The sequence below is a fragment of the Balaenoptera ricei genome, chromosome 1 (genome assembly GCF_028023285.1).
Source record: "Balaenoptera ricei isolate mBalRic1 chromosome 1, mBalRic1.hap2, whole genome shotgun sequence".
NCBI classification, from domain to species: domain Eukaryota; kingdom Metazoa; phylum Chordata; class Mammalia; order Artiodactyla; family Balaenopteridae; genus Balaenoptera; species Balaenoptera ricei.
This window is the reverse complement of record NC_082639.1, coordinates 166,070,388-166,097,061: the sequence shown is the minus strand read 5'-3', so window position 1 is coordinate 166,097,061 and position 26,674 is coordinate 166,070,388. Positions and strand designations below refer to the sequence as shown.

General features: G+C 40.1%; 1 protein-coding gene, 1 non-coding gene and 1 pseudogene across 4 annotated transcripts in view; all 3 read right to left on the bottom strand.

Moving 5' to 3' along the window:
- Window positions 1-8,725: 8,725 nt before the first annotated feature.
- Window positions 8,726-9,812, bottom strand: LOC132372365 (prohibitin 1-like; annotated as a pseudogene).
- A 460-nt stretch (window positions 9,813-10,272) lies between these two features.
- Window positions 10,273-10,345, bottom strand: TRNAG-UCC (transfer RNA glycine (anticodon UCC)). The gene has a single exon. It is a non-coding gene; the product is annotated as a tRNA-Gly (tRNA).
- Window positions 10,346-17,657: 7,312 nt separating this feature from the next.
- Window positions 17,658-26,674, bottom strand: part of DESI2 (desumoylating isopeptidase 2) — a 42,045-nt gene continuing 33,028 nt past the window's right edge. For 2 of the 3 annotated variants that reach the window (XM_059941013.1, XM_059941021.1), the window contains 2 exons: window positions 26,112-26,253; window positions 17,658-19,812 (listed from right to left, as the gene is read on the bottom strand). In XM_059941013.1, the coding sequence (XP_059796996.1) occupies window positions 19,579-19,812; window positions 26,112-26,253 (376 nt within the window). In that variant the 3' untranslated portion in view covers window positions 17,658-19,578. The remainder of the gene's footprint in view (window positions 19,813-26,111; window positions 26,254-26,674) is intronic. The other variant, XM_059941031.1, reaches the window with a different exon arrangement.

The following is a 26,674-nucleotide window of genomic DNA, read 5'->3' as shown; positions in this document are numbered from 1 at the left end:
TATTTTTCCAAAGAATACATACAGATGACCAAAAGGCACATGAAAAGATGCTCAACTTCACTAATCATCAGGGAAATGCAAATCAAAACCATAATGAGATATCACCTCACACCTGTAAGAATGGCTGTTATCAAAAAGACAACAAATGGCAAGTGTTGGTGAAGATGTGGAGAAAAGGGAACACTCGTGTCCTGAATGTAAAGTGGTGCAGCCACTATGGAAAACAACATGGAGATTCCTCTAAAAATTGAAAATACAACTACCATATGATACAGCAATTCCACTCCTGGGTATTTATCTAAAGAAAACAAAAACACTAATTAGAAAAGATATACACACCTCTATGTTCATTGCAGCATTATTTACAATAGTCAAGAAATGGAAGCAACCCAAGCTTCCATCAATAGAAAAATGGAAAAAGAAAATGTGATATACACACACAAACACACACACACACACAATGAAATATTACTCCACCACAGAAAAGAATAAAATATTGCCATTTGTGACAACATAGATAGACTTAGAGGGTACTATGCTAAGTGAATTAGTCAGACAGAGAAAGACAAATACTGTATGATTTCACTAATATGTGGAATCTAAAAAATAAAACAAATGAACAGACATAACAAAACAGAAACAAAGTTATAGATACAGAGAAAAAACAGGTGGTTGCTAGAGGGGAGGGGGATGGGGGATTAAAGAAATAGGTGAGGGAGATTAAGAGGTACAAATTTCAAGTTGCAAAATAAATGAGTCACAGGTATGAAATGTACAGTGCAGGGAATATAGTTGATAACCCTGTAATATATTTGTATGGTGGTATCGTAACTAGATTTATTGTGGTGATCATTTTGAAATGTACGGAAATATTGAATCACTATGTTATGTACCAGGAGTTCCTACAGTGTTGTAAATCAATTATGCTTCAAAAACAAATAAACTCATATGGGACTTCCCTGGTGGCACAGTGGTTAAGAATTCAGCTGTCAATGCAAGGGACATGGGTTCGAGCCCTGGTCCGGGAAGATCCCACATGCCACGGAGCAACTAAGCCCATGAGCCACAACTACTGAGCCTGTGTTCTAGAGCCCATGAGCCACAACTACTGAGCGCACGTGCACAACTACTGAAGCCTGCATGCCTAGAGCCTGTGCTCCGCAACAAGAGAAACCACAATGAGAAGCCCGTGCACTGCAACGAGGAGTAGCCCCTGCTCGTTGCAACAAGAGAAAGACCTTGCACAGCAACGAACACCCAATGCAGCCAAAAAATAAATAAATTTATAAACAAAAATAAATAAATAAATATGTTGAAAAATAAATAAATAAAAAGTATATGGGAGGATGTGTTATATGCAAATAATATGCCATTTAAAAAATAAATAAATAATTAAACTCATAGAAAAAGAGATCATATCTGTGGTTACCAGAGGCAGGGGGTGGGGGAACAGGGAATTAGATGAAGGCAGTCAAAAGGTACCAACTTCCAGTTATAAGATAAATGAGTACTAGGGACATAATGTACAACATGGTGAATATAAACACTGCTGTTTGTTTTATATGAATGTTGAGTATAAATTCTGAGTTCTCATCACACACAAAATTTTTTTCTATTTCTTTAATTTTGTATCTATATGAGATGATGGATGTTCACTAAACTTATTGTGATAAACTTTTCATGTTGTATGTAAGTCAAATCATTATGCTGAACGTCTTAAACTTATACAGTGCTGTATGTCAATTATACCTCTATAAAACTGGAAGAAAAAAATTGATCATGCAGTAGGCTATTAAACCTTAACAACTTTCAAAGAATTAGTATACAGTCAACATTTTTGGACTAAAATGCAATTAAATGGAAAATCAATAAAAAATAATTAGAAAATTCTCAAAAACGCTCATGAAAATTCTCATGAGTTTGAAAATTAATGCACGTAATTCTAAAAAAAACTTGTGGGTTAAAGAATAAATAATATTGTACATTACCAAATGTAAAATAGATAGCTAGTGGGAAGCAGCCACATAGCACAGGGAGATCAGCTCGGTGCTTTGTGTCCACTTACAGGGGTGGGATAGGGAGGGTGGGAGGGAGACACAAGAGGGAGGAGATATGGCGGTATATGTATACATATAGCTGATCCACTTTGTTATACAGCAGAAACTAACACACCATTGTAAAGTGATTATACTCCAATAAAGATGTTTAAAAAAAAAGAATAAATAATATTGAAGACTAGAAACTATTCTGAACTAGATGATATCACCAATATTATGTAACAGAACCTGAGGAACACAATATTTTGAGGAAAATATATGATTTAAATTAGACAACAAGATTGTGAATTCTGAAAGTAGCTGAGAATTCATGGAAAACAAAGAATAGCATAATAAACCAAAAAAAAAAGAAAGAAGGAACATTAAAAAAAACAAAAGTAGAAATTAATGACAGACAATATAGTCATACAAGAGAGTACAAATAAACCCCAAAGTTGATCTTCTGAAAAAGAAAAAAAAAAACTTGTAAAATGGAAAAACCAAACTGGCAGTACTGAAAGAGAAGGATGGGGGAGGGGAGAGAGAGAAAAAAGAAAAAATATTAATAATAAAAAAGGGGACATAACTATATATCTAGAAGAAATTCAAATGGTAACAAAAGAATATTATGAACAATTTTATGTACTATATTTTAAAGAATAGATAAAATGGATAAATTCTTACAAAAGTATAACTTACAAAAAATAGAATTGAGAAACAATTGAATATCTGAATAATCTTGTAATTATTAATGAAATTGAATCAATATATTTTAAAATATTCCCATGAAGAAATCATCAGGTCCAGTCAGCTTGACAGCCTAGTTCTACAAAACATTTAAAGAATTTATCATTCTGCTCATACACAGACTTTTCTAGAGAACAGAAGAAACTCTTCCTAATTCATTTTATAAGGCCAGCACAAGCCTGAATCCAAAACCAGACAAGGACATTTCAAGAAAGGAAAATTATATGACAATTTCACTCAGAACTTAGAATATCTATCTATCTACTTATCTATATATATACTTACCTACCTGTCTGTGCTCCTGTCTATCTATCCTAAATCCAGCAACACGTTAAGAAGATATAATGACCAAGTTGGAAGTTGGGTTTAGGCCAGATGTGCAAGGAACACAAAGTTGAAAATCAATTATTTAGAAAATCAATTAATGTAATTCACCACGTTAAGAAATTAAAAGAGACTTCTGATTCTGGCCATTATGGACTAATAGGGTTCCAACTTGCTCTCCTGCTGTAAGCAACTAAAAAATCGAATGTGAGATGTGGAACAACTGTTTTCAGACATTGGACACAGGCAGTGCAAGACTGTGATCCCTGAAGGGGGTAAAGGAAGTAAGTGAGGTGAACCTCACAACTGCCTTGCCTTTCTGCCTGTAGGCACCTTCTGGACCACAGTGTAGGGAGGGGGTTCCCAAGCAGAGCACGAGTCACTGAGTTGAGAAGATAGGGTTCAGAGTTCAGGAAGGCAGACGATGCTGCAAGTTGTGGGACAGAGTTCTAGAGAGGATATAGTTACATAGAGAAAAGAGATCCAGCATTCTCCATAGGGGTCACCTTGAGACTTTGCTTGATACTAAGCGACAAAGAAGTGGGTGAAACTCCATGAATCTGGGCAAAGAATGACCTGGAAGCTTTAAGCTAAACAATTCCCAGAGCTCCACAGGACATAGTCTGACCAGTCAGACTCGAAAGGCCTTGTTAATCATCTGGGGTACTCCATAGTGAGACCTGAAGAGCCACACCTTAATAGGAGGGCTAAACCACCCCTAGAGCATGGGCTACTACGAACCGGCCATAAAAGCTTACAAGCAAGCCTCGGAAAGATCAAACTGATATGCAAGTAATTTAATTGCCAGCCAGAAAAAAAACCCCTCAACATCCTTTAAAATACAGACACTCAGCAATGTAACATTTGAAATATATAACATTCAATCAAAAAATGTTATGTATGCCAATAAGCAGAAGAATATGACCCACAACCAGAAGAAAAATCAGTCAACATAAACAGACAGAATTTAAAAACAAACAAACCAGAAATGAAAGCTATGATAGAATTAGCAAATAAGGACTTTAATATAATTATTATAAATATGCTCAAGGATTTAAAGGAAAACGTGAACAGAATGAGGAGAGATGGAAGATTTCTGGAGACTAAAAAATATAATATACTAAATAAAAATTTCACTTACTGGGATTTATATCAGATTAAGCACTGCAGAAGAAAATATCAATCAACATCAACACATAGTAATAGAATAGAAACTATTTGCACTAAAGCACACAGAGAAAAAAAGACTAGGAAAAAGATCAGAGCATTTGGCCATGTGACAATATCAAAGCATTCTAACGTATGTGTAATTGGAGTTTCAGAAGGAGAAGAGAAAGGGTGGGGTGAGGGGAAGCACTGCAGAAAAAGTAGTTGAAGACATAATGACTAAAATTTTTCAAAATTTTGAAAACTACAAGAAAACCACTGTCTCACAGGAAACGTTAAAGGAATTCTTCATGTGAAAGGAAAATGATGTCAGATGAAAACTTGGATCTATACAAAGAACACTGGAAATGGTAAATATGTGGGTAGATTTAAAATATTTCTTGTCATTTAAAAGTTTCTTTAAAAGATAACCATTTTAAAGCAAAAACAATGACAAAGTATTGTGTGGTTTATAACATACATAGAACTAAAATGTGTGAAAACTAGCACAGAGAACAGGAGAGAACAAACTAAAGTATACTGTTTTAAGGTTCTAACAATATATGTGAAGTGGTATAATATTATTTGAGTGTAGACAGTGATGAGGTAATGATGCAAGTTGTGAACCATGAGCAAACAATAGAAACAGAACAAAACAAAACCCAAAGACATATGAACCTAAAACTGCCCTAGAAAAATAATTTTTAAAAAACCCCAAAGACAGATTGCTAATAAAGTAGATAAAATGGAATACTAAATTATGCTAAATAAATCCAAAAGAAGTCAGGAAAAAGGAATAAAGAAACAAAGAAAACACAGGACAAATGGTAAAAAAAAAAAAAAAAAGCTAAGTGGTAGATTTAGACGGAACCATGTTGATAACTGCATTCCACGCAAAAGTCCAAGAGCTCCAATCTAAGAGATTGTCACACTGGGATAAAAATGCAAGATTCAATTATATGCTGTAGGTTTAAAAAAACCACCCACTTTAAATATAATGACACACAGATTGAAAATATAAAAGGATGGAAAAAGATAAAAAGCATCATAAGAAAGTGTGGTTATATTAATACCAAAGTAGACTTCAGAGCAAGGAATATAACCAGGGATAAAGAAAGAGATTTTCATAATAATAAAGGGGTCAGTTCATTAAGAACATAATTCTAAATGTCTAGGCACCCAATAATAGAGCTTCAAAGTACATGAAACAAAACTTGACAAAAACTTGAAATGCCCAAAACTATCATTTAAGATCAAGGAAACATTGTTTGGGCGGTCTTAGCCAAAGGCATAGAGATAAATAAGTAACAGACATCATTAAAATTATATGGGTTTGAAAGGAAGAAACAGAACTGTCATTATTTGCAGATGATATAGCTGACTATGTAAAAAACTCCAAAGAATCTCAGATATATAATTAGAACTAACAAGAGAGTTTTGCAAAATTGCTGGAAAAATCTTTACCTATAAAAAACAATTGCAGTCACAGGTAGGAGGAAATATTTGCAAAACAAATATCTGCTGAAGGACTGTTATTTAAGATATACAAAAAATTCTTAAAACTCAACAATAAGAAAACAAATAGCCCAACTAAAAAGTGGGCAAAAGATCTGAACAGTTACCTCATCAAACAAGATATCCAGATGGCAAATAAGCATTAAAGAGATGTTCAGCATCTTTGTCATTAGGGAATTGCAAATTAAAACAGTGAGATACCACTATACATCCATTTGAATGGTCAAAATCCAAAATACTGACAATGCCAAGCACTTACGAGGATGTGGAGCAACAGGAACTCTCATTTATTGTTGGTGGGAATGCAAAATGGTACGTCCACTTTGGAGAGTTTGGCAATTTCTTATAAAGCTAAACATATAATCCAGCAATCACGTATCTTGGTATGAACCCAAAGGATTTGAAAACTTAAGTCCACACGAAAACCTGCACATGAATGTTTATAGTAGCTTTATTTATAATTGCCAAAACTTGGAAGCCACCAAGATGTTTTTCAGTAGGTGAATGGAAACACAAACTATGGTACATCCATACAGTGGATATTATTCAGAAAAAAAAATGAGGTATCAAGCCATGATAAGACATGGAGGAACCTTAAATACATATTGCTAAGTGAAAGAAGCCAAGTCTGAAAAGACTACATATTGTATGATTCCAACTGCATGGCATTCTGGGAAAGACAAAAATAGAGAGACAGTAAAAACACCAGTGGTTTAGGGATTAGGGATGTGGGAAAAAGAATAAGTGGAGCACATGGGTCTTTTGAGGCAGTAAAATTATTCTGTGTGATGCTTCAGTGGTGGATATGTGACATTATGCATTTGGTAAAACCCATAGAACTGTATAATAGCACAAGAGTGAGCCCTAATATAAATGGACTTTAGTTAATAATAATGTATTAACTGGTTCATCAATTCACAAATGTGCCACACTAAAGTAAGATGTTAATGGCAGGGGAAAGTGTGTGTGTGTGAGGCAGTATATGGGAACTCTTTGTTCTGATCAATTTTTCTATTAATTCAAATCTGTTTAAAAAAATAACATCTATCATTGTTTTAAAAAATGAAAAAAGTCCATTGCATTTTTACATATGAGGAACAATGAGTCCGAAAAATATAATTAAGAAATAAAAGATATCATTTACACTAGCAAGAAAAAAATATAAGGAACATAGGGATATAGCTAACAAAATACATGAGAGCCCTTTATGGAGAAAATTATAAAACTTTATTGAAGGACACTGAAGGTCAGTATACATGGAGTGATAGATCATGTTTTTGGATAAAGACAATATCATAAAGATATTGGTTCTTTACAAATTGATAAATTAATTCAATGAAATTCCAATAGGATTTGTGTGTGGGTATGTAACTTGAGAAGTTGATTCCAAAATATACATGGAAGAGTAAAGGGCCAAGAATAACCAAATAACTTCCAGAAGAAGATGGGGAAACTTACTTTACCACATAGACTTATTATAAAGCCTTAGTAATTAAGACAGGGTATCATTAGTCTGGAGATAGTAAGTAGACCAATGGAACTAGAGAGCCCAGAAACAGACTCACATATATGTGGAAACTTGATTAATGGAAATGGAACTTGTAGGTCAGTGGGTAAAGGGTAGACTATTCAATGTATTGTGTTAAGGCAAATAGTTACCTACATGGAAAAAAAGAAATAGATAACTCACACACACACACACACAAAATCAATTCTGGTTGGATTAAATTCTTAAATACAAAAAGTAAAGATTAAAATATTTAGAAGAAAACGTAGGAGAATATCTTTCCAATTTAGGCGGAGAGAGGAATTTCTTAGGATTAAAAAAATATTTACCAAAGAGAAAAATACTGATATTGCTGACTACTTTAAAATGAACTTGTTTATCAAAACATACTTTAGGACTTCCCTGGTGGTCTAGTGGTTGATACTCCATGCTTCCACTGCCACGGCACGGCCAAAAACAACCAACCAACCAACCAACCAAACAAAAAACACACTTTAAAGACAGTGAAAAGACAAATACCAAACTGGGAGAAAATCTTTGTAACACATAGAATTGTCAAAGAAGAGTAGCCAGAATATGTAAATATTTTCTACAAATCTGTAAGGAAAAGATAAATAACCTAACAGAAAAATAGGCTAAAGATAGGACAGACATTTCACAGAAAAAAAAAAAAGGCCCAGAAACATAGAAAGATTCTTAATCTTATTAATAGTCAGGAAAATGCAAATTAGATGTGCAGCTAGATGCCAATTTATGCCTACCAGACTGGCAAACATTAAAGAGTTAGTCAACATCAAGTCTAGACAAGGGTGTGGAGTAATGGGAATGAAAATCTTCTGCTGGTGGGATTGGAGAGTGTTACAGCTACTTTGGAAAACAATTTTGATTACCCAATGTTGACAAGATGATACAAGGACTTTCAGATGATTTGTTAAATATTATAATATATCTAGCAGGGGCTTTGAGTTTTCCGTGATGCATGTAAGAGAAAAGTGCCATGATCCTCTTCTGATCTGTAAGAGAAGTTTTTTTCAAACATCTATAACTTTTAGGAATACTGAGACAATTTACAACATTATAACATTATAATTAAGTCAGTGAATTAAGACAAGCAACCAAATACTGGTTTCTTTGGAGGTTATTTTCACATGGTGGTTATTTTCACAGGATGTGGCAACAATTTCTAAAGTCATAGGAGTCCAACAAGACCCTGCTGCTCTGAGTTGCAAATAGTGATGAATAGTCACATGTGTCCACTTTACACGGGAGAACAGGACACATTCCGTTAAAAGTTTTGAACCAAACAAGCAGATTCTTTTTTTTTTTTTTTTCTTTGATAGAGTAGTTAGAGATCTGAAGTGATTTTACTTTTATTTCCTTCCCTTTACGCCAATCATGAAGTTTCACAGTGATTTCTGGGGTGGAAGAGGGAAGGTGATGTTGAGAATCATCAGGGCTGTGGTCCAGATGGCCCCAGGAGGTGTGGGCCTCGCTGGGGCAGCTGGAAGAGCACCGACTGCCCAGCGGGCAGGTAGGTGATGTTCGGAGGGACAGCCGGTACGTGATGTCCTCCGAGGCCTCCGACTGGTGCAGCTCAATCAGGCGGTCGCCTGCAGTGGCAAGTGAGCTGGCTATCGGCTCCGCTGCCGTGAAACCGCCCTCCGCAGAGACGATGGCGGCTCTTTCTGCTGCTCAGCCTTTCCCATCACAAGTCTGGTCCTCTCTGCTTCCTGCTGAGCCGTCTGTTTGGCTCCCACCACTTCTGTGAACTCCTTTCCGAAGGTCAGAGGTGCCAAGGGTTATGTCATCCAGGATGAGCCTAAAGGTGGCTGCTCGCTCCATGAGGTCATCGCTCACCTGTCTGGAGACCAACTCTCTCTGGCGATCAGTTCTCCAGCATCCAAACGAGCCACCACGGATTTGAGGATCTCTGTAGTGATGGACGGCAACATGCGCTCATCATAGTCTTCTCTGATGCTGGTGAAGATTCGGGGAAGTGGCTAGTAACCGGCTGGAAGGGGATGTTGACATTCTGTACATCTTTGCTTCCAGTGATTACTGGCACGTTACGTGGTGGAGGGCGGTAAACAAAGGTAATTGGTTTCTGCACCCAAGGGATGAGAAAGTGAGTCCCTTTTCTTACAACAATGTCCTGCACTCCACAGAACGGGTCAAAGGTGATGGATAGCTCTGTGCCCAGCATCGGTATTATACAAGGCAGAATTTGCCACGCCTCCTGCAACGGCTAAGGCCAGGCTGAACTTGCCGATGGACTCAAACACTGTCTCCTTCTGCTGGACCCACTCACACCTTAGCAATCCCTGGCTCCTCCCAGGCTCACCCACTTCCCCTCTGACACGAGACAGAGGCAGCTGATCCCCTACATTCTCACCTGCCAAGCAGATTCTTTGAACCACTTTTGTGATGTTGAGTATCGTCCTCCTAGCGGCTGTGCGGGAGCAGGGAACAGCTCTCACCTCTGAGTAATGAAAAAAATACTTTTCAAGCCCAGGCTCTGAAATTTCATTATATGACATTATAAGAAAATAGCCTGTGGAGCTCCGTTTGACTAGCAGATGGAGAGAAGGCTGAATAGGATTTTATTTAATGAAAGTGCAGTAAGAAGAATACATTGTTTTTTTCTAAAAATTAATAAAGTTGGATGTGCACATTCCCTCCAACTTTGCAGCTCCCCTCCCAGAGAAGCGGAAACCCTTCCATCTTCCCTCCAGCCTCACAGCTCCACCCGCAGAGGAACCCTTCCATCTGCAGCAGAAGGTATGCCTTACGATATTCATAGCCATAAATTGAAACAGGCCAAATGTCCATTAAAAGTCGAATATATAAATAAAACTGTGGTATATTTGTACAACAGAATACAGCAGTGAAAATGAACTATAATTGTACACATAAACATGCATGAATTAAAGAAATATGTAGAATTTTTAATTTTTTTTTTTTTTTTTTGGCCATGCCATGCACCTTGCGGGATCTTAGTTCCCCAACCAGGGATCAAACCCGGGCCCCCTGCAGTGGAAGTGCAGAGTCCTAACCACTGGACTACCAGGGAATTCCAAAATATGTAGAAATTTTTTAAATCACAAGGGAATATATACAAAATGATTCCATTCATAAAATGTTTTGAAATAGGTATAAGCAAATAATGTACTATCTAGGGATGCATCCGTGGGTATTAAAAACCATTAAAAAGAAAAAGCACGGGCTTCCCTGGTGGCGCAGTGGTTGAGAATCTGCCTGCCAATTCAGGGGACACGGGTTCGAGCCCTGGTCTGGGAAGATCCCACATGCACCGGAGCAACTAAGCCCGTGAGCCACAATTACTGAGCCTGCGCGTCTGGAGCCTGTGCTCCGCAACAAGAGAGGCCGCGATAGTGAGAGGCCCGCGCACCGCGATGAAGAGTGGCCCCCGCTTGCCACAACTAGAGAAAGCCCTCGCACAGAAACGAAGACCCAACACAGCCATAAATTAATTAATTAATTAATTAATTTAAAAAAAAAAAGAAAAAGCAAAGGAATGATTAACACAGAGTTTGGGATAGCAGTGGGGGAAGGAGGAAGTGACTGGGGAGGGAGATGGTGCTTCTGATGTCCTGCTCAGGTTCTATTTTTTAGGCTGGGTGTTGGGTGGGGGGTACAGGAAGTGTTCGTTTTATTATTTTTCAGACTGTACATATACATCCTGTATATTCTTTCATATATATGTGTGTGTGTATATATGTATGAAACATATATATGTAAACCAAAATGTTGTTAATAAGAGTGACTAGGACATGAAAGTGCATGAACTTTTGTTGTGGAGTGAAATCGGGAAATGTTGCCCTGCTTGGGATGAGGGAGTGAAGGGACGGTTTGTCTTGGGTTTTCGGTTTTGGCTGAGAAACCATGGAACATGTCTTATGCTGACAGGAATGGTCCAGTGGAGAAAGGGAAATTGGTGTTTTGAAGGAGAGAAGGAATAATGTTGGAGCAAGTCCTTGAGAGATGAGAGAGGGTGAGATCTAGTGACAAAGGAAGGCTTGGCTTTTGAAAATAGTAAGGACGTTTTCCCACTATAACACAGACAGTGACTCTGGGTACAAGCTCCAATGAGTATGTAGGTTGAAAAATTGGAAGCTGTGAGATAATAGTAAATATATGTCTTGGTCTTTGGCCCCAATTCCAAGCACAGAGCTTCTAGAACCTTTCCTTGTAAATTCCTAAGTGATACGAGCCCCAGGAGCAGCTTTTGTTCTATCGAGGCCACTCTGGGTGGGTGCCTGATGGCCCCTGGTCTCCAGAAAGACTAAGCTACGATTAGAGGCTTGGAATTTCTACCACCCACCGATTCCCCCCCCCACCCCCCGCCACTTCTCTAGAAGGGTGAGAGGGGCTGAAAATGGAGTTAATAATTGATCATCCCTGTGTGAAGAAGCCTCCATAAAATCCCAACAGTATGAGGTTTGGAGAGTTTCCAGTGGCTGAACACATCCGCATACCAGGAGGGTGATGCACCCCAACTCCACGGAGACAGAAGATCCTGTGCCCAGGATGCTCTCAGACCTCGCCTTGTATTTTTCTTTACCTGGTTGTTCATTTGTATTTTTTTTTATCATATCCTTTAATACACTGGTAAATGGAAGCGTTGCCCTGAGTTCTGTGAGCCTCTCTAGCAAATCAGACTCAAACTTGGGAACCTCCGATTTGTACCCAAGCTGGACAGAAATTGTGGGTAACCTGGGGCCGTACTACTAGTGATTGGCATCTGAAGTGGGGGGCAGTCTTGTGGGACTGAGCGCTTAACCTGCGGGATCTGATGCCATCTCCAGGTAGACAGCGTCAGAATTAAGTTGTAGGAAAACCAGCTGGTGTCGTGGAGAACTGCTTGGTGTAGGGAAAATCCCCACACATCTGGTGAAGAAGTGCCACAAGTGAAGTGTTCTGTGTGACAGTAAGGGAGAAACAAGGGAGGGAGAACTGGGTATTTTCCCCCATTACAGAGGTCAACTGCCTAAATTGTCTCTATTTTCAATGAAGCACAAAGTGAGGTTCTCAACTGAAATGCGTGTGGGGAACACGTGGGAGGTTTGAAGAGATAAAGTCTGAAGTGTCATCCAGGAGAGCAACGAGCAGGCTTACAAGGGACCTGCAGGAAACCGCGTGTGGTGCTGAGAGACAGGAACGTTAAGATAAAAGTGGTCAGCCCAGCCGTGTGACTTCACCCTAGCAACATTCAGCGGATCAGGCACGGGCACAGAGAGGTCTGGGTCTGAACAGGGCTGGGTTTGCCAGGCTATGAGATGAAGGGAGAAAAGGGCACAGAAGTGGAGGATCCTGAGAAGGAAACAGTTTAATTACTGACCGTGGAATTCAGGCTGAGAAGAAAAATGAAAGATGGGGCAGGGAGCAATATTAGTAAAACGAGGGCTGAATTTAGTGGCTTTGGGATCTTAATGAGGTCAGAGACTTGTCTCAGTGTGTGGGGTACTCAGGGGAGCTGGGAAGTTAGTGGTCAGAGATTACTTGAAATGGAGATTTTAGCAGAGGCGCAGTTACTGGTGACGACAAGTCTAAGGTTTGCGTGCTTGGCGGAAGTGAGGAGATCAGGAGCCTGAGACAGTGATGGTAGTTCTCAGCCCAGGATAGGGCTGCCTACCTCCTGGGGGCAATATGCATGGGGACGTTTAATGTGGCCACGACTGTGGAGCGGGTAAAACGCTGGTAATTAGTGGACAGAGTGTAGAGATGCCACGTGTCTTGTAATGGGCAGGACCGTCTAGCACAAAGGATTGTCCTACCCTGATGGCAATAGAGCCCCAGCTGCGAAACACTGGGCTAGGGTATCGGATGGGTCACCTGCATGAATGCAGAGTCACTGATGACAGGAAGAAGGTGGAGAGGGAGACAGAGGAGAGGGAGAGCAGAAGAGAGCCACGAGGGAGCAGCTGGTAGAACTCGGTAGCGCGGTTTCAGTGGAGCCGGAGATTTGGAAGCAAAGAGGAATGGGAGACCGAGGGCACATACCCCGAGGGAGAGAGCACCACAGGGGAGAGCTGGGTTTCAAGAGAGGTCAAGAAGCATCTGAAAAAGTGGAGGCTATTGGGCATTTTCCTGTCACAGACGGGGAGTTCCAGAGGGTACATTGGAAGGTGGGCCAGTAAGGATGAGGAGGAGGGCTGGCCAAATGAGAGCGTGCCCAGAGTAGCTGGGGAAGAGGACCCGGGCACGGATACTTCTGGTGATCTAAAGTAAAACATCAGGGCTGGCCGCGTGATGGCTGTAGCCTTGGTGGTCTCTCGCAGGAAGATGGATAATCAGTTCAAACTATGGTCCAGAATCCTTAGTGCACGGATCAGGGGCTTCTAGGTAACCATTCTTTGAAGTAACTCCAGAGGGTTCAAGTTTATCTTTCACATTTATGAGAGTACTCCTTAAATAATTTATATGGATTCAGTCAAACCCAGGAAAAATTCGGAAAATCCTACCACACCTCTATTGAAGTTTGGAGAAGATTCAGCTACCAGGTCCTTCAGACGTTCATGAGTCCAGGCTGCCTGACAGAGTCAAGTCACCTCATCCAGGAAATTCTGATTTCTGTGGGCAGAGTAGGCTGGAGCCACACAGAATTGAGTCCTGTGGGCTAGAGCAGTGCTTCTCAACCCTTAATGTACATGTGAATTGCCTGGAGGTCTTGTTAATATGCTGATTCTGACTCGGTGGGTCTGGGCTGGACCCGGGTTCTCCACTGCAGAAAAGCAGTGTACTTGAGTAGAAGCCTTGCAACTGGCTAGGTTCAATTACGGATTTTCCTTATGCTGTCTGTGCGTTCTTGGGCTACTAACCACTCAACTCCTTTGGTGTAAAGCAGGAATAACATCATAGGCTGTTGTGATAATCAAATGAATAGTCCAAGGAGCACACAGCAGGGGCACTGCGGGAGGACTTCTCTTTCCCCTTTGTCTTGTCCACAAAACCCACTGCCTTTCCAGACTCAACGTGACACCTTTTCGTATTCGTGGGCATACTGGCCTTCTGTGGTGTGTCAGCTGCCTGCGAGGGCAGCTCTGCCGTGCCCACTCATTGACGCCAGTGGGAGAGGAAGGCACACGAGTCTTCTTCTATCTTTGATTAGGGCCAAGCTGTCTGCCCTGGCTCCCCTTAGCTTTTCTTTTTTTCAGTTTTGTAATCGGAAAATCCCAGTCCCTATTTGGGTGGATAATCACTGGCCACCAAGACTGAGGGTCCTAGGCGGACCGAATGGCTTTTCCTTGTCTAGTTTTTTCACTGCCCTGCCCAGTACATATTCCTTTTCCAGTGTGGAGTGCGTAGAGCAGGCCTCCCACCGTCCCTCTGTGGAGTCTGGCTTAGTGACTTTGCTAACTTTACCCCTGAGTCCACCTGCCTGCAAGGCTGTAAGGACAGCCTGGTGAGGCCTGTGGCTTCCTCTGCGGGGCTGCAGCTTCAGAAGCACCTGAAGGTTGCCCAGGCACTAAATCCCACTAATCACCGGGAGTTAGGGGTGTGAAGGAAACAGCCTGGCGGTCAATGGCTCCCCTGAGGCCCACTAAGGCCACGAGTGTTTCGTAGAACCAGGCAATTATTTCTGAGTGAAGGGGTCCCGGGGTCAGGGAGATCAATGTAGATGGCTCTACGCCCCTCCTCAACAGCCCGGGGGCGGTACATTCTTGATTGGGTCCACGAAGCCCTCCCAGTGAGGGCAGGGCTGCAGGGCACAGGGGCGCCCATCTAGCCTTTGGAAATGAAGGCCTCCCTCACCGAGCTGGGGTTGAGAGGAGGCCTCGCTTAACCTTAGCTTTTCCCTTGGCCTTGACAAGTTGGACTCTTCACGCTTCCCAGTGTAGGAACAAGGTATGATCCTCTTTGGGAGGATTTTCCTTTTGGGGAAAGGATCAAAGGGACAAGCTTAAGAGGGCTCAGCAGTTCTCTGGGTTTAGAATCCATAAGGAAATAAGTAGCTGCCTGCCTCTAATCTACCTCTTGGAATGCAAAGCACGGAGCCACTCATCTTTATTAGCACGTGGACTTCTGCACACTTAGAACAAGGTCCGTATCTGGGTGATAAGAACTTCAGGAGCAGATTATAATGGGAAAGAAAAAACCATTGTCCCTCAGTATATTTGGTATCCTTTCTACAGGTAAAACCAGTTGCTTTACCAGATTTGAGTTGGTGATCAACTTGCTATAGTCTATCAAAAACCTATTTAGACTGGGGGGAAAATTCCCCTTTGGCTCCTGTCCTTGAGAACAAATGAGTTGTAGACCATTCCTACTTAGCAGAGAGTGGACAGGCATTGACAGACCACAAATGACCTCCATAATTTTTTAATAATACTTAATCCAAGAGAGGTCTTTTGAGTTTGTGGAGGCAAGTATTACTTGGCTAGGTAGCAAAATGCCAATGGAGATGGGGGAAGGGTCAGGTTGGAGGTGCAAAGCAGCATAGGTTTGTAGAAAACGAGGTGCACAGTCACCCAGGCTCCTGCTCGCTCGATGCTTCTAGATGGGGAGAGTGTGTGCACGAGCAGCGGGGGCAATTCCCCTGCAGGTCTCTTCCCTGCGATCCTGGCGGAGAGAAGAGGGCAAGTTCTCCCTTCCCAGCCTTGTCTCCATCCCCCAGAAGCTGGGGCTGGCACCGCTGCCTGGGAGCAGGTGTGGTTATGCTGACAGTTAAGGACTTGGCCCGTGGACCTGAGCTCGAGGGGAATACATGAGAATAAATGTACGTGCAAATACAAGAGAAATGTATGCTGGAGAAGGGCGGACTATGTTTCTGCAGAGCAGATGGGATTCTTCGGTTTCAAAAATAATCTCCCTATTGGGCGTAAGACAGACTACAGGGACGTACTATACAACACAGGGAATAAAGCCAATATTCTGTAATAACTGTAAATGGGAGTGTAACCTTTAAAACTGTATAAAAATAAAAACTATCAAACAAAAGTACCCCTCCCCAACACAAATATATAACATTTGCAGTCTCCTGGAGGTCAAAAAGCACTAGAAAACATTTCTTATAAAAGTATTTTTTTAATAAATTGATGTATTTCAACGTTGTTAACATGATAGCCCAATGCTATATCAAGGTAGCAAAAGTGAAGATTCCTGGTATTTTTTTTTTATATAAACACTATGAATGACAGTACATTTGCATTCAACTTCACAAGAAATTATCCTCAGGTTCATGAAGATTCTTGAACAGCTGTAACACCTTTCAAACAGTGAAGATGTGTATTGACTGAGGAGACAATGAAAGTCTAATGACTGAGCTGCACTCTAAACCATACTGAAGGAAAGGGGTACAATGGCAGTATGGCCAGCTTGCTGGACAAAACTCAAACCTTTTAAACTTAGTCACTGAAAGAAAATACAACATGTATCAAAATTACAGAATATCTTATAGAAATGGACCCATTAGAAGACACACAGATTAGAACCCTGAAGCAGTGAATGAGTTTCTACCCGTTTTGTGATGGAAAGAAGCCATGGATATAGAGTCCCACAGCTGTCTGTAGGGTTGAATCTCCTCATACACACAATGCTATCAATTGGTGAAAACCAGAATTCCCTGCTATGTACAAATGCTGGTGAAGGTAACTTGCACTATTGCTGTGGGTCAGAACAATAGTGGGCTGGATTTCAGGCATCAAGTGGAGGCTCTCTTTACTGCTGTTATCACTCACTGCCTTCTACCATTCAACAGGCCACACTTTCCAAAAGCTGATGCCCCTTTCTTAGGGTTGAAAGAAAGAAAAAACAAAACCCAAGGGCACTGAAAACAAACAGTAGAAACCAGCAGCTTCTGACCCTCTTAACACTATATTACTGTCCAACCCACAATGAGAAATGTGTTTCGCTTGGTTACAACTGCGAAGAGAATATCTGATGCCATCATATCACATGTATCTTAATGACCAGATTTTTTATACAGGATTTTTCTTAACAGAGGTCAGGTTGAGAACAAGATTCTTTTCCTCCAAGGGCAAGGGAAAGCTGGTGAAATGCTAGTTAACTGAATTCATCCTCAATTTTGAACTGTAGTGGACAAACTGACTTAAATGAGATTTTCTAAAGTAAAGACATTTCTTTATTTCTCAACCTCAAGTACCATTAGACTGCAAGCAATCTCACGTCCAGAATTTTATCTGGTGGTTCTATGACAATTGGCCTCAGGCCATTATTTATTTTTACTAGGACCTTAACACTATTTTTAAACTCCAAATGCAGCAGATGAAAGTCAATACAACAAAATAACAATAAAATCATTTGTGTGCTGAAGTGCTGGATTCTGGATAAGCAAAGGTGGAAGGCTCCTGGCTACTCGCCAAGAAGTGCCTAAATAATGGCCACTCTTTCATGTGTGTCTGTAGCACAGATTTAAACTCATGTCTATTTGAATGGATTAGAAAAAACTGGAATCCACCACATTATTAAAAACAAAAATCCCAAGCGAGCGGCATCAAACATTTTTCACTAACCTGGGTTTTAGTGACAGGACTCTTCTTTGAGTGAACTGATTCACTGTCAGAGTCTGCGCATTTTATTCTAAATCTCATTTTTAGACCTGAATCAGGTCAACTTTTCATAAAGATCATAGATTCCTGTCACATCTCTTAAAACAAGTGCTCTGCCCCCCCCTAAAGAACTGAGAATAATTTGTAAAAGCTTTCCTCTCCAGCAACAGAACAGTCAAAAGCATAAATTAGGTTAAGTGGCTTCATTTTCCTCAGGTCAAACCCAAGGTTTATTTTCCCTATGAACAGGGTGTGCTTAATTTGATAAAATGACTCAAAATCAGCTTATGGAAAAGTTAAAAATGTAGTGTACTGAAAGATATGTATCCTTACAAAGAGCAATAGCAAACAATCCAATCTAGAAGTTTAAATAAAAGTAGATGATTTAAAAACTAACGATATATATATAAAGCTGAAGTCACTGCCTTGGATCATTTATACACTGCATCCAATATTTTATGTAGAACATTCATTCTTAAGGCAGAAAAATTGAATTTGACATGTAATGACTTGGCTCTTACATCCAAGGGTCAAACTGGGAGTAGACTTGAGCAGACAGATTCCTTGCTAATGAGGACTTATCTGTGGTGACAATTTCATTCTTCGAGTAGGTTATGTAAGAGACATACATTTGAGAGAACAGAAAAAGATGAATAAGACACATAAATATGAGTTTTCAACAAGAGGTAATGAGACTAAGCTCTCTATTATGAGGTGAAACTACTCCCATAACAAACTAACAAACTCCAACATACTCTTTCTGGTATGGTACATAAAATGTTTAAAATATCAAAGTATTACCTTTTTGGAGAGTGTTACTTTAGACTCTAGTTTTCAAGGTGTAGTATAAAAGGTAGCCTGAATAGTTAAAAGCAGTTGAATGTCAACTCACACTGCTACTCTGAAGGCTACCACTTAGGATATTCCTGCCCCACAAACAAAATCCTGTGCAGGGAGGATATCAATATATATTAAAATAAAAATGAAGCCCCCAACACATGTGCAAAAACACTTGTTACTAGTAAGAATACCTTTAACGAGAAACATCTTACTTACAGAATCAGAGGCATCAAAGCCAGACTGACACGAGAGTATACCACCCCGTGGAGGTGGACGGATATTTGGGATGAGAGCCACCGTTCGGTGGAAACCTCAGGAGCTGTACCACTCGGAGTGGAGGGAGTGCTGAGCGCCCAGGCTCGGGCACCTCTCACACAGATCGAGGTCCCAAGCCCTCAGGGCTGTGTGTGCTCCTTCACCTCTGTGCATCCTGGTACCAACACGGTAACAAAAACAAACACAAGCCTCAAAGGTAATTCTTAAGCAGGTGATGGTGACTATAATTGTGTAAGTACCTTCTCGTGTGCCTATTTATGCCGAAGCTCGGGCAATTGTCAGAAGTGTACAAAGATTACCTGCCTCATTTTTGAAGACATGAAGATTTTCTTCTTTCATGGTGGCAGGAGTCCATGCAAGATTTGTAAACAGCGATACAAAATACTGTAAACATAACTTAACAGAGCTTATATAAAACAGAAGTAAATCCAAATTTACAAGTGGGTAAAAAAGACAGAGGGAAGCTTCATACAAAGTTCTCCCTCCTGCGCCAAGTGATTTTTATTTTGATTACAAATATAATCCTGAGCTGAAAAACTGGGATTTGGGGGAGAGCCATCTTTGCATACAAAATATCCAAAGGACGTTTACTCTTTTACTCTTCTCTAGTGATATTCAACTGCCAGAGACAGTTCTGAAGGTGCGACTCTGGAGACATTTACAGTTTAGTGTGGCGCCCGGGCCTGGAGCCTGCGGCAGTGCTGCCCATGGAGGCGGAGGCTGCAGCATCCTCCGCTTCCTCCAGTTCGTCCTGGAGCTCCTGGCTGACACTAGACTGCAGGGCTGCGGGAGTGAGCCACTCCTTCGGGAGGCAACTCTGGAGAAAGGGTATACAGGAGCTGAAGTAGGCAAGCCGATTGATCCAGCGAGGAATCTCTTTCCCACAAAGAATCTACAGGAGAAAGAGTGCAGTATTAGGTGAGAGGTTAGGGTTATCTGGTCAGCTGCCAAGGAGTGGAGGGTCGGGGAGGGAGGCGGATACACAAAAAGGCCACTGCACGTTAGCCTTTGGTGCTGTTACTTCCGGCCTTTGATGACAAGCAGCTCCCTAACTCGGAAGCCTGGGGTCCCCCTACTGTCAGCTCCATCCCTTCCCTTCTGAAGAACTTTGTTAAGCTGCTTACTTTTTACATCTATAAAATCAAGCTAATTCCATCTGGCTCTTTTCTTTCTTTGGTCTTTGTAACTGCTTTGAGAAGCATGTAAAAGTATTTTGAACACACAGAAGACTTGTTAATACGAGATATTATTCAAGTAACAGAAGCTCCAGGCAGTTCTCATCCTTATCCTGTTCTCAGGACTTGTAAGCCCCCTCTCTTCCCAACTGCAAATAATAAGAACTAGGTCTTTTATAATACACTAACTTTACTCTTTATTTATCCTCCTTCCCTTCTGCAGTCAAAACCAGGCTTAACTAATCCATGCTTTACTGTCCCTGTGGTGTTTTTGCCTCCAATCATGTCAAAGATTATAATCATTATAATTATGATCTGGAAGTACCATCTATTTTAGCTTAGTTGGTTTCAAAGTATCTTACATCCAAAAATTAGCTAAAATGTAAATAAGCTGGCACCTGTAATCAAGCAATGTAACTTTTCTCCCTAAAGGTTTAGCCCTATGCCTTAAGGGCTACATTTAAATACTATGTCTCTGTCTTAACTACAGGGCTAGGCGGTGGTCTCAATGGAGGGAAGGTGGCATGTTTTGATCATTTTTGATTACCCGGCCTGGAAGCACAGAGAGGTAGACAGTACTTAAAAATACCTGAAGAATGTGAATGAATTAGATCTGGGGGAAAGCTGAGCAATGACATTATACCATTCCTATCTGTCTATTCTAAAAAACACAGGCAAACAAGTATTACATTATATTTTACACCCAAGACATAATTGGGGATATATGTATATTTGAAGGTTACCACAGAGTGGTGACTAGGAATAGTTAGGTTAATGTAATAAGCCATTGTTGACTATCCAGCAGCTGTTTTCTTCATTCTCCTTCCTAAATCCTGATTTTATTCAGTAATCTACCTTCCTCCATATATCAATGTGCTTCATAGGAAGCTGACTTCGTCCCAATACCTGCAGGTGGCTTGATTAACCTAAAACAGGTCTGTAAACTAAAGCCACCTGTTTTTATAGGTAAAATTTTATTGCAACACAGCCATGCCCCTTCATTTTTTTTATGGCCTACAGTTCTTGGGCTACCATGGCAGAGTGGAGTCCAGGAATAGTCCACAGGCCTAAAATAGTTACTATATGGCTCTTTCAGAAAAAGTGTGCAGATCCGTGATCAAGCCAATGTCTTTTAAACTTTGAGTCAAGATCCTTTAGTAGCTTTGGCATTGTAACTTGAATTCTTAAAATGAAATAGACTGTAGATACTAGGGTAATTGTGACACTTGTTTTAGTTATGTGTACATATCTGGATCATGATGTAAAATATATTTCTTACTGTAGGTAGTGGTCAAAAAATATTTGATTCATATAACAAAGTTACTTTTGCATTTAAGCTTCACTTTGGTAATCCCTCTTTCTAGGAATTTATTCCAGAGACACACTGGCAAAAATATGAAAAAAGGTATGCACAGAGTTATTCATTACAGCACTTTTTTGTAGGCTAAAAATAACCCAAATGTCATTAATAGGAAACTGACTGAATACATTTTGGCACAAACAAGGAGGACCATTTTAGCTGTGAAAAGAAATGAGGACTATCTCTATATACTGTTACAGAATAAACTCCATGATATAATGTGAAGTTAAAAAAACAAAGTAAAGTGTGTGTAGGATGCCTCCCAAATATAACGGTGGACAGGAACAGAGTAAGTTATAGACATTCCCATTCTAAAAGGGAGAACATGGAAGGAAGAAAGGAATCATTAGTCCCAAGCAATTTCCTTTTATAAATTTATTTTATTATTTATTTTTGGCTGCACTGGGTCTTCGTTGCTGCGCGCGGGCTTTCTCTAGTTGCAGCGAGCGGGGGCTACTCTTCCTTGCGTTGTGTGGGCTTCTCACTGAGGTGGCTTCTCTTGTTGCGGAGCACGGGCTCTAGGCACGGGCTTAAGTAGTTGCAGCATGCGGGCTCAGTAGTTGTGGCTCACGGGCTCTAGAGCGCAGGCTCAGTAGTCGTGGCACACGGGCTTAGGTGCTCCGAGGCACGTGGGATCTTCCCGGACCAGGGATGGAACCCGTGTCCCCTGCATTGGCAAGCAGATTCTTAACCACTGCACCACCAGGGAAGCCCCCCAAGCAATTTCAAAATCTGACTGGGCAACCTCCATTAGGTTTCAAGGCCTGGGACTAATCCTCTGTGGCCCTCAGTTCTGTCGTCTGGGCCCTTGAAACTACCCTTTTTCGCCAGGCTGTTTACTGCCTGTGAAATTTGGGAATCCAACAGTCATCTTTCATTCTGTCCTCTTTCATTCCAAGCCAGCAGTGTTTCTGCTAATATAACATCCTCAAAAATGTTGAGTCTCCTGTGGGATTCACTCTATTAGATAAGAGGTTCCTCTACAGATCTTTCTTGGAAAATCCCACTTCTATTCCTGATTTCCACTGAGATGGTTGAGAGGATCCACGAGTCACATGTTTAATCTCTTCAGCAGCAGCAAAAGGTTATCCAGTCACACCCTTGGCCTTCTCTCCACAATATGCTTTCCTAACAGTAAAGCCCTCTGCTATGTTAATTTTTCTCTGTACAGCACAGGAACCAATTTTTTCTTTGAAGACTGTTAAGTAACGGAAAAGAATCAAGACATCTATCCTACCTTTCCTATGTGGACTGAACCTCACGGTAACTAGGGGGTATGGCCTTTATTTATCCTGATTCAAACAAACTGTTAAAAAATTATGACAATTGGAAAAATTTCAACATTGTATATTTGCATTATATTAAGGAATGCATGTTAATTTTTTTTAGGTTGATAATATTTGTAGTTATGTTAAAAAATCTTTATCTTCGGAGCTACAAAGTAAACTATGTACAACTGAAATGAAATAACACCTGGGATTTGTTTCAAAGTAATCTAGGGATCAGAGTGTTATTTCGGAGTGGGCATTTATAGATGAAACAAAATTAGCCATGAGTTGATAACTTTTGAAGCTAAGTGATATGTATATCAGGCTCATTATACTATTCACTCTACTTTTATTTAGGTTTGGAATTTCCCACTGAAAATACTAACTTACAGAAGGTATTCAGACCAGTGGCATTTAGTAACGGCAATGCCATTCTTCTTGCTAGTGACTGGTTTAGAAATGGCATTCGACCCAATTCTGGCCATGAAATATGACCTGCTTTGGAAAGGGTGGGAGGTTCTGGAAAAAGTCTCAGTTTCTCTGAGAGAAGTAATGGGAGAGACAGAGCTTTCTTTTTTCTCTTGATGTTGGTCTATCAGGATATGGTGCCTAAAATTGTTGCAACTACCTGAAAACCATAAAAGGAGCTAGCCTGAGGGCAGAGCCAACCTAACACCCTAAGGATGGCAGCTCAGAGAGATAAAAAGACCTTAGGCCACTGATGACACACACAGTTGAGACACTGACCATACTGACATGGAGCCCACCTTATCCTGGACTTCTTGTTTTGTGAGATAAAATATTTCCTCATTGTTTAAGTCAATCTGAATCAGATTCGAATGCATCTGACCTGTAGTGTAGGGGTTGGGAAACCTTATCTATAAAGAGCCAAACAGTAAATATTTTAGGCTCCACAGACCATTTGGTTTCTGATACAATTACTCAACTCTGCTGCTGCAGCCTGTAAGCAGTAAAGATGATAGGTTAAAAAAATGAGTACGGATGTGTTCCAGTCAGATTTTAATGGATACTGAAATGTGAATTTCATATAATTTATACATGTAACTATATATTCTTCTTTTGACCTTTTCCCAACGGTTTAAAGATGTAAAAATTGGGACTTCCCTGGTGGCGTAGTGGTTGAGAATCCACCTGCCAATGCAGGGGACACGGGTTCGAGCCCTGGTCCGGGAAGATCCCACATGCCATGGAGCAACTAAGCCCGTGCGCTACAACTACTGAGCCTGCGCTCTAGAGCCCGCGAGCCACAACTACTGAAGCCCACGCGCCTAGAGTCTGTGCTCCGCAACAAGAGAAGGCACCGCAATGAGAAGACTGCGCACTGCAACGAAAAGTAGCCCCCGCTCACCACAACTAGAGAAAGCCTGCACGCAGCAAAGAAGACCCAATGCAGCCAAAAATAAATAAACAAATAAATAAATAATTTAATTAATTAAAAAAAAGTAAAAACCATCTTTAGCTTGCAGGCTGTACAAAAACAGGTGGTAGGCTGGTATTGTTGTGCAGGTTGTAGTGGTTTGCTAATCCTTATTGTAGAGAAGCATCTGAAATGATAACTATGATGCTTCTTAGAATTTCTGGAACAATTCTGAATAACAGAGTACATATATCAACAATCATTTATAATTAGCTATGGTTTTCTATCTGCAACTGGTTATACGACACATGTAGAAACTATGTTGTCAGAGATGTAGACGCACATTAGATTTAATAACTTTTTAAGAGTGCCTAACATTAAATTTTTTTGCCTTGATTATTTGGGGTTTACTAAAAATAGTCCCTTACCTCCTTCACTATCCAGAATTCTAGTCTCAGTTGTCACTAACAAGCTGGCTAGCCTAGGCTAAGTCCCCTAACTTCTGAGTCTCAGTTTCTTTAACAATTCAGCACTCACACGGGTGAAAGCATGAAAACTGTGACCTAAAAAGACGGCTCCAGGGACATCTAGAATTGTTCTTCAGGCACTCAACTCCAATATGGTTTTAGGGTTATACCAGGGCTGAGGTGGTGTTACAGATGCTCAATAAAGCTAATAATTTATTTGGGAGAGAGGATAAATTGGAACCAGAGGAAGTAACGATAAAATATAACAAGCACTGAACTAAGCAGTCTGGGTCTAATCTGAGTTCTCCACAATCTTGGTAAGTCATTTCCCCAATCAGGGCCTGTTACTTAGTCTATAAAATGAGGAGACTAGATTAGATGCTGTCTAAAATCTTTGCTAATTTTAACATTCTATGGATCTTTGAATGCATTTCCTACAAATGTAATGTCTAGGGTCAAGAAAGCTTAGAACTACCTTCTCTCTTCCTTGAAAATCAACTTGGTCACCTCTGCGGTATCAATGCAACCACTAGACTAGTGGGTGCTTCTCCAACTGTTATGAATCATCTGGGATCATGTGAAAATGAAGATTCTGATTCAGTACATCTATGGTGGGGCAGAGATGATGTGTATCTTACAAATTCCTATGTGATGCTAATGCCGCCGGTCCTCAAGAAATAACTTGAGAAGCACAGCAGTAGTCTGCTGTAGTCCTGTCTGAAACCTATGCTGTGGAAGCCATGAGGGCAGTGAAAAGGGCCAGGTAGCTAAGCAGCTCTGCAGAGGAGGTCACTGAAGCAGCAGCTCATTTTCTCTTTTACACATTTCACAATTTCTGTGGTACCTGATGCGGCTTCTGCAACCATCTGCTAAGGGTCAGAAAGCTGGGAAGCTGTTTCAAGTGCTATTTAATTCTCCAGACCTTATTTTATAATCTTTTGCTTTCTTCCCATCATTTTCTTTTTTAAAGTCCTTTAATTTGGATCTACCTTTGGTTTTCTGCTTGGCATTCAAGAACTGGGAAGGCAAATAAGTGCGTGTGTGATAAACTGGCAGAGTAAAGTTTCAAGACAGAAGAAATGAATTACTTATTAATAAGTAAGAGCCAGAAAAATTTCAAGTTGGCAACTAAAATTTAGGAAAAGAGAAATCATAGTGGCTAAGAAGCAGAAGTCACTTAAGCATTAATTTTTTAAATTTTTTATTATTTTTATTTTTTTCTTCCCCAACCCCCTAGGCATTAATTTTTAAGTGAAAATATAAGATTGTGATGAAACAAATTAGAATAAGAGACCCGTTATTGTATTCACTCTACTCACTGCAAAGTCATGAGCAGAATTACAGTTTAAAACTGTGCTGACTCTAAAGTTACCAACTTTGGAAAGGTCACTCATATAAAAGAAATATTCACATAAAAGAAATAAAATACCATGTATTACACAACATAAATAATCAGAAAAAAAATAATTGATTAAATATAGTGGGACAGTAAATATACTAGTGTTATTTTTTTGAAGAACTTTTAGAATAAAATTTAACCTACCTCTGATAAAGCCGAAGAAAAGTGATTGCAGTTTTTATGCATCAAATGGTAAGCGTTGCCTTTGTATTCTTTTCCCAATTCTTCTACAATTTTTTCTATATCATCTTCTAGGAAGTCGGTGCTCCCTAAAACAACAGCTTCTCTTAAAGAACAAAAAAAAAAAAAGAAAAAAAAAAAGAAGAAAAAGAATATAGCTGCGTGAGTTATAGGTATTATAGGCATGCTTAAAGACTCATTTCCAGAAATGCTTATTGCCAGGAATATTATGACTGATGTGACAAAGCAGGGTTACTGTAAGAAGACTAAAAGGTAAATGAGGTATTTTAATAATTTCGATTATTTTATTTTCTACTTTTTAAAAGCAATAAACTCTTAAGTATACCACTTCTAAATAATACAAATGCAAAATAAGTCATTTTCTTTATTAAACAGTGTCATATTAAAAATATAATATCACAGTTATTTTTATTACTATTACATTAGCAGTTACATTATTAGAGAACCAGATCCATGCTGCAAATATTCTTGCTTAATTACACTCACCATCAAATGGCTGGTCATAT